The 8,755-nt window shown below is 41.6% G+C and overlaps 1 protein-coding gene across 1 annotated transcript; it reads left to right on the top strand.

Annotated features, from left to right (window-relative positions):
- Positions 1–5,213: 5,213 nt before the first annotated feature.
- On the top strand, positions 5,214–7,015 carry LOC121840326 (transmembrane protein 271-like). Its single transcript, XM_042302855.1, has one exon. It carries the CDS (start codon positions 5,799–5,801, stop codon positions 6,594–6,596), a length of 798 nt encoding a protein of 265 aa, XP_042158789.1. The 5' UTR covers positions 5,214–5,798; the 3' UTR covers positions 6,597–7,015.
- Positions 7,016–8,755: the final 1,740 nt, after the last annotated feature.

Here is an 8,755-nt window from a genome sequence, read left to right as displayed (position 1 = left end):
CACCTTTTATTTATTTTACTAGGCAAGTCAGTTAAGAACAAATTCTTATTTTCAATGACGGCCTAGGAACAGTGGGTTAACTGCCTGTTCAGGGGCAGAACGACAGATTTGTACCTTGTTGGCTCGGGGATTCGAACTTGCAACCTTTCGGTTACTAGTCCAATGCTCTAACCACTAGGCTACCCTGCCGCCCCAAAAACCTACGCACCCACACATATTTGCAAGGTTGTGTGATGTGATAAGATGGTTGTATACTGTACAGATAGAGGAAGCAGTGACTCTGGACTCCACCCAAAAACATCGTCCACTATGACCCCATCCACCATCACCCAATCAGTTAGCAGCAGCAATGGCCCAGTTCCATTTCACACAAAAATGTTACACTATCCTTTGACAGTAGCTACATTTCCATCCAATTGGCAACAGATTTTCATGCAAATATTCAAAAATCCGCATTAAGAAAATATGCACATTTTCCCACCAGAGGTGTGTTTCCACCAAACAAACTTGTTGCCGATAAAAATCAGTGCATGATGGCAACTTTCGAAAAAGTTTTCGTGTACGAATAAAAATCTAAAGTTCTATGAGTTTTCATCGCATTTTCAACACTACCGATAGTTTTGTCACAAACACTGTTGCGTTAAATAGCAAATGTGCCTACTCTGGACTTGGCACGTGCTCTCTAGCGAACAGCTCGCAGACACATGCCACCATAACAATAACCTCAATATTTATTGGAAAGGAGCATCAAGATCATCGTTCACTTTCACCACCCTGTAAAGTCCATCATCGTTTATTTCATCTGTAGCCTAATAAACTGCATGGTTTCCCGAGTAGTAGTGGGAGGACCGCACACACACATCGCGTGAATCCAAGTTTACATTCGACATGATGGTTATATCAATATTTATGCATGAAGGCATTTCCAACACCACTTCTCAAATATTTAACTCAAACAGATCCCACCATGTCGAACGAACAAATGATTTATAACATTTAACCAAAAGTTCCAGTTTCCAAAACAGCTGTCCTGTTTTTTTTATATGGTATGACTTTACTCACATACAAACTGTGGATGAAAATGTGTTGAGAGACACATTGTCTTTCTGTGATTCCTCCCCTCAGACCCTCTTCTCCGATGCGTTTTAGGAAGGAGGGGAGGACATAGGATGCAAGGAATGGAGGAAAGATGAATTAAGAAAGAGACAACATGTCCAACATTGGGAAGCAAAGTTCAAACAAAGGCTTTTAGTATGTGACAGCTACCTGTTAGCAGTGGGCTTGGTTTGTTGTAAAGTTTGTTGGCTTTTGACCTAATTACCACCTACTGCAATGAACTCCTACTGAGATGACTCAAGACGTTCCCATTTACATTTGCATTCTTTTTCACAGGTACGATATTTGCCTGATTCCTTCTGAAGGGTCCAACATAAATCTTTGGAACATATAATCCCCAAAATATAACATTTATTGTAGTGCCAAGTCCCAACATCCATGACTTTTCTTATATAACCTACTGTACATTTCCATTGATGTCCACAGTTCCTTGTTCGCATTCACCATCAAGCCATCAAGCTCTACATTTTCCTCGTTTAGGGAAGAACTTGAAATAGGGAGAGAGAGGCATACAAAAAAATATTGCCGTTTTGAAACTGCTGTTAAAGTGCAGTAACTGCAGTCAACGGTGTTATTTTGGACGCAATGATTGCAGCATACTGCAGATATACTGCACTCTGACAAAAATATGTTTTAGTAAGGAGTGAGAGCGACCAATAATATGGTTGCTTAGCGACACCAGGTAAAACTTGGTTCACTCAGCCTTCATTATTGCTGTATGAGTGAAAAGAGGAATGAGTTTGGAGGTGAGGAGCAGAAAACCCCTCCTCCCTCACCTTGTCACAGCGCAGGTAAACCTTCATTTTATGGCCCGGCTGGGGACGAGAATACTGATGAAAGAGGGAGGGAGGGCTGCCTCGCCTAAATGTCTCAAGTAGGACTGTGTCTGTCTGGATTCGTCTGGCACTTCTTTTTTGAAGCGTGAGAGCATCTAGATTTTCAATATACTGAATGTGTTTACATGGCAATATACTTCATTTTGGCCTTTTCTTTAAATCTGTTGTGATTCCATTGTCTGAGTAGTTTATCAAGAAAGCTGTCAAACTCCATCCAATGTGAGACCTGTAGTGAGTCATTTGGCCTTTGGCTTTGTTCGTGGCAGTGTCTAAGGGACTGGACTTCTAGGGTCGCATACATCGCATCGAATTTGATTCTCCCATTCCTCTACCGATCGTTCAGCGCGCTGTTGACGCCTGACTGCAGATATTTAAGCGCGATTCTACATGTAAAATCGTTTTGAACTCGCTATTCTTGTGTTCGAGCCCTACACCAGCTGCTTTGCGGCATAGCAACCTCAGCAACGACGGGATCGATGTAAAAACATGAAGGCAGAAAACAGCAATCTCATCGTCTGTCATCTGTCCTCATTGTGCCTTTTTTCTTTTTTTACCTGGCAAGCATGAACAAACAAGTTGGCGACACAGTCTTAACAGGACACATGTACAAACGTCTCACATCAACAGTCTAACTGGACACATGCACAGACGTCTCACACCAACAGTCACCAACACTTGCACAAGTTAAAAAAAATACATAAGCATACGTTGCTCATGCATATGTATGCTGGATGACATGCAGACACACAAGTAAGCATGTGACTAATATCAAAAATAGCTATAAGAGAGCAGTGTGTACGGATTAATAACCTTATGGTATGATTAATTGATCCCCTTTGGTAACACATTTTATGCCTCCTGGTTTGTAATGCATAATAAATACATAGGCATTTAAACATATAGTGAGCTTTCATTTAATGCTTAATGAGCAATTCTACCACTGGTCAACCTCCTTTTCATTATCTCCAGCACAATAACAGTGTCTACATATGTGAAAACGATGCATTTCTACGTTTTGTATGATTGTTTTTTTTTACAAAGTTCTACCGGATGACGTCATCAAAAGTTAAATAAAACAATAAAAACAGTGACACAGAGATTTGCTGGGAGTGCTAGAAACTCGTTGCAGGTTTTGAAAACCACAGTTTTTCATAGGGTTCTATTCAATATGTATAGCGGAAATTCAGGGTTACAGCATGATTGTAATTTAAAGGCAATGTCCCTGCCTTAGTGGAGACTGCATTCACGGTAAACGCTGTATAGGCTATGTCAGCTCAATCGGAAATGACCTTAAAATTTCTTTAACAGAATCTGTAATGCTTCAGTTTTACAGATTGAATAGAGCCTTTACTTTTAATCCTACCCTGTGATGCCACAGAGAAGCACATTTTAGGACCTTTCTTCTTATCTTTTTAATCACAGATCATAGAAACGCGATGTTTTCACATATGTAGACACTGGTATGGTGCTGGAGATAATGAATAAGGTTGAAAAGTGGCATAATTGCCCATTTACATGTTGGCTTATGTCATGTTGTATAATGCATATAGCCATATTTCTAGTCAGTCAATTTTATGAACACTTGTGTTTTATATTCCATATGTCCATGTGTGTAATCCTTTAATAATGCATATTTAGACATTTATAAAGGGTGTTAAAATGCAATAGTTATGAATGCTTATAGCAAGTCTTATACTTGCACTATGTGGTAATATTATACACTACAAGTGCATCCATAATGTATTATAAACAGGTAGCTTTTTAGAAATGGCTATTATTATGCCTTCTTCAAATACCAGTTTATGAAAGATGTTTGGTTTAAAACCGCTGATTTGTTATTTTGCTTGTCTAGTTTCAGTTTCACTTTCTCTGGAGTTAGTATCTTCACATGCAGTAATACAATTACGCCATTGATCTATTTGGAGCGCGGAGGCCAAAACGGTATGACCCGAGCTGTCCATGGTGCTGAAACACACACACACACACACACACACACACACACACACACACACACACACACACACACACACACACACACACACACACACACACACACACACACACACACACAGTTTGGACCAGTGTTCAGAGGTATTCTCTTTAAGATAGCAATCAGACATCGGGATCAGCAGTTAATTGCAGTGATTACTTGCTTAGCGGGATAATGGAGGATTTCTCTGGAGGGTTTCATTAGTGCCTTGGATGTCTATGGATTATGTGAAAGGAAACACTTGGAATTGTCAAAATGAATCTGTGGATTTTGGAAAATACATCGTCTACCTCCACAGGGTTTTAGTTCCAGTGGATAGATACGTTGTGGGTGCTCTCTAGTGTGAATTCTAGATAGAGTCCGGGTTACAGGTGCACAAAAGGTTCTCTCCTACATCCGTTTTAGTCATCTGCCAGTCCGACTGTTGACAATCGCCTTCGTCTACAAGGAGATCTAATGCACAGAACATAATCTCAGTCTCTAAAACCCTATTTTATTAAATAGCTAGGCGATTCATTTCATTATCAAGTTCCAAAGCGGGATATTTAAACAGCCTATTGAAGGCCTAAAACATAGAATATAAAATGTCGACATGGTGCATTGATAAAAAGTGTTCTTATGTTCAAAGAATGGATCCAAGGTTAGCCGTACAATGGTTGGATTTAATTATTCTCCCCCACAAAGTTGCAGCTATGTCCAGAGCACCCTAAAGTTGCTCAAAACAATTGATCACCATGTGACCCTGGGTGCTTGCTTACAAATGGGAATTAATATGGCACTAATTCCTGTCACTAACTAAAACTAATTCCGTCATCTCAGTGTCAGTCCAGAAATGGATTATGATTGGATACCTGCGCCTCCCTGAACGAAAGACAGGTAGGCTAATCAAATTATGTGGACAGTAATGCTTTAAATCACATACATGATGTTACGTTCCTAGGTTGCCTAGCCCTAGAATTTCCTCAAATTACTTTTCCAACTTTACCAACTAGGCCTACATCCTCGTTAAACTCTGTATGTCCTCACTACCAGTCCCCTCTCGGTTGAAGCTGAGGTTAACGCAATTTCTGCACAACGAATAGCGCGTGCAATACTGAACAGCGACTACCAGGCGTTTATCCTCCTAAAGCCTTGATGCCCCCGCCAACCCCTTCTCCCCTTCGTTTTGCCGAGGTTTCAGCACAATGGACAGCGCATGTAATACTGGTTAGGGACAACGCTTGTTAAAATGGACACAGACTAAAAAGCATGGGGCTATTCGTTTTCTTTTAAAAGCAAAACCACATACCAATTATTCACGATTCAGTTTGTACATGAGTGATGGGCCAAAAGGTGTAACAGGCTAGAGAGTGGCAGCCAGTATGGCCATTTGCTAGGAGCTGCAAGCCGTCTGGATTCTGAACAATTTAATAGCCGCCTTCTCTACTCCCTCCTCCCGGAAAGAGTTGTTCTGCGCTCCCAGCGGCACTCCACTGCCGCATGCCGTTTAGCACTCACCGTATGATCGCAATCACGCGGGTTTGAGCTAATGGTCCTACCTTAACAATTTGGAGATGTGGCTGCTTGCATAACAGTGTGGATGGGGGGCGAGCAGGGTCATGAGGGTGATCATTACCTTTGAGTTGGATTTTGGGGGTCGCTACCGTAGAAGGAACGCGCTCTTCCTATCAATAATTCATCCATCCCTGAAGCAGCGGGAAAGGGGGGGAGAGCACACAGCTCCGGAGATACAGGTTTTGAACTGCAGTCACCGGCGTATTATGTCACAATCTGACAGTGCTTCGAGACGGGCTGACGAGGAGGACAAAGGAGGATGAAGGAGGGAGAGGGACCGGGAGAGGCAGAGGAGGAATATAATGAAGTTGAGTGGGAAAGGACTGTGTACCATCGTCTCCAGCGCCCTCCTCTTCGTCTGCGCGGTGAGCGAAGTTGTTGTCGGATTCAAATGCATCTCACTGGGCACCAAAGTAAAAGTGCATTTTCACCTGTCGACCGCGGCCGGGGCTTTCTACTCGGGGATACTGGTCGGACTCGGGCAGGCGCTGCTGGGCTTTGCGCTGCTTTGTTGCAAAGGGACGCCCGGGTGTCGGAATTTCTTTCTCCTGGGTATCCTGGTGTTTTTGTTGGGAGTTCTCACCGCCTTCTCCGGAGCCGTGGTGGACGGGGACACGGTGTCTCTGGTGGAGCGCAAATATTCCCATTATTGCCTAGACATAGACTCAGTGGAATTAACCGCCATCTGCAACCAACTGAAGGAATATCAGAGAAGTCTAGTCATCTCAACCATTCTTAGCACTTTGGAATGCCTTCTCGGGCTTATGAACTTGGTGATCATCAAAAGGTACAAAACAGCGCAGTTTTACAGACGGAGGCAATCACAGAGGCAAAGCGTGGGGACTATTATTTTCAGTGAGGAGCAGGACTTTACCGTGTCCGAATTCCAACCGGTTTCCTACATTAACTTGGGGGTATTTCAAGTGTTCGACGAAGCAGGTGTTGAAGTACAATGCGGGGGCCACCCGTCTATCGATCTCCCGGGTTACTCACCCACGGATCCCGAGCTCAACCATTCCTACCCCTTTTCTTACCCGCTCCCGAACGAGTTACCGCCCGCGTACGAAGACATTTTCCCTGGAGACGAAAGTAACAAATAGCAACTCACTCTGAACAAACAAAAAAGTTGGAACATGGGCTCTAAATTCTGCAGTGACAATCACTGGCTTTCTCCCTTCGGTCTATTCAGTGCTGGGACAAACAATCATGGAGAGATTCTTACCTAAACAGTTTTTTTCCCATTACCTTCATGCTTATTTTTCTCAGCAAAGGTAGCCTCCTGGTCCACTTTATGTGCATCTACCATTATGTTGCCAATTAACTAGTCTATTGCCATCCATCGATATAGTCGAAATTCCATGGTAATAAATACCAGATCCATAGACCATAAGATGCTACCATACCAGTCCAAATTTCAAGCAGTTGTTTTGAGTTCAGATTGGATACACATCAAATGCCCATATAGTTTGCTGTTGTTATTGTTTTCTTTAACATATGAATAAAAGTGTATTTACTCTCACCTGATGTTAGAAGTTCTATTCAAAAACCAACCTGCATTTTACCTGCCTAATACTCTAACATCCACAATGGGCTTGTAATGTGTCTTGTACACCCAACAGCCCATTAAATTAGGCTAGGGCTTGATTAACAAGACCACAGAAAGGCCCACATCATTGTGAATCGGAAATGCATTTCCGTAGCCACATAAATGCAATACAGTAGTAATGAATAAGGTAGATGTATTCCCCTTCCACCTTTCTGCACACTTTGCGGAGCCAATTGCTCTTGTTCTCACTGCAGTATAACCTAATGGGTAGCTTGCATTTGTTTCACATGCTTAACTAAATAGCCACTAAACCATTGAGTATTATGTCTGCATCCCAAATAGCACACTATTCCCATAGTGCTCTGGTCAAAAGTAATGTACTGTAAAGGCAATTGGATACCATTTGGGATGCATCCATTCACTAGTGAGTCACCAGAGCACCACACCTCCCATTCACCTCCTAAGTGGCAGATAAAAACTGTCATTGATGACTTCTTCGCTGAATTTCACCCACTGTTGAGTGGATGTGATGCTCTCACTCTCACCTGATAAGATAACTCAAGTTGAAATCACTTCCTCAGCCGTTGCTAGGAACTTGGATATTACCTGTTTCTTGCGTGCGACTAGCGAGTATGATTGGATATAAATGGGGTTAGATACTCACGTGATATTGGAGTACAGGAGTACAACATATTTAGAAAGACATGTACCGTACTGTATGGGACAGTGAAACTGAAGGGCTGTATGCCTCATAACTGTAGCGAATCACCTGATATAAACACTGTATGCTAATTTCAAAGCAAACTGTGACAATTGTTCAGTTCAAACTGCTGTCTTCACATGGTCATAGTGTTGTCATTTGTAAAAGGGATACAATATATTGTGAGTTGAGATAAACAACTAGTTTGTTTGCTTCAGGGGGAGACATACAAAACTGCAGGGCCTGCTAGTTGTTGCAGTTCATTATAGTCTATCTGATATCTCAATGAGAAAGTGATTTCTGGAATTGCTTAGGGACCACGGATATTCTGATGTTGTTAGTTCTCAGTTTTACAGAACAGTTTGCATAATAGGATACCTGTATGATTATGCTTGCATATAATTATTCCCTGAGATATACCATAAAACTCTTTATTTTACAGTGGTACTAATGGAATTCTCTCATTACCAAGCACAACATATGTAGAATATGTACTTGCAGTTACAGTATATAGTGCTCAGTGGTGATATATCAGTATCCAACCTGGAATGTATATTGCTGCAAAAACTGCAAGTCGTTACGAAAATATTTGACATAATCTGGGCCATATGTTACATTAACACTATGATGTCAGGCATGTTAAGAATGTTACAGTGATGGCATCTTGGTATCCTGTCTTTCTGAATGGTCTATTGTACTTCAAAACACTTAAAGCTGACTGAAGTTATCCTTGATTTATAAAATCACTGCTGGTTTCATTTGCTTAATGTAATGTATTGCAATGCAATATTCTTCCTTCCTTCCTGCTCGCCTCATCCAATTAATGATTATTCAAATGACCAGGGAAAGAACATACAGGGCTGTTTATTAATTGATTTTCAGAGGGCACATGCCCTAGGGCTGTTAATTAGGCTAATTAATAATATTTCCAAGTTGTAAATTCTAACTACATCGCTTATTTGTCAGACAGATAAATGAGGTAAGGGTTATGATTTACATGTATATGGACATGC

Source organism: Oncorhynchus tshawytscha, linkage group LG21, assembly GCF_018296145.1.
Source record: "Oncorhynchus tshawytscha isolate Ot180627B linkage group LG21, Otsh_v2.0, whole genome shotgun sequence".
Taxonomy (NCBI): domain Eukaryota; kingdom Metazoa; phylum Chordata; class Actinopteri; order Salmoniformes; family Salmonidae; genus Oncorhynchus; species Oncorhynchus tshawytscha.
This window is presented reverse-complemented; position numbering and strand designations above follow the sequence as displayed.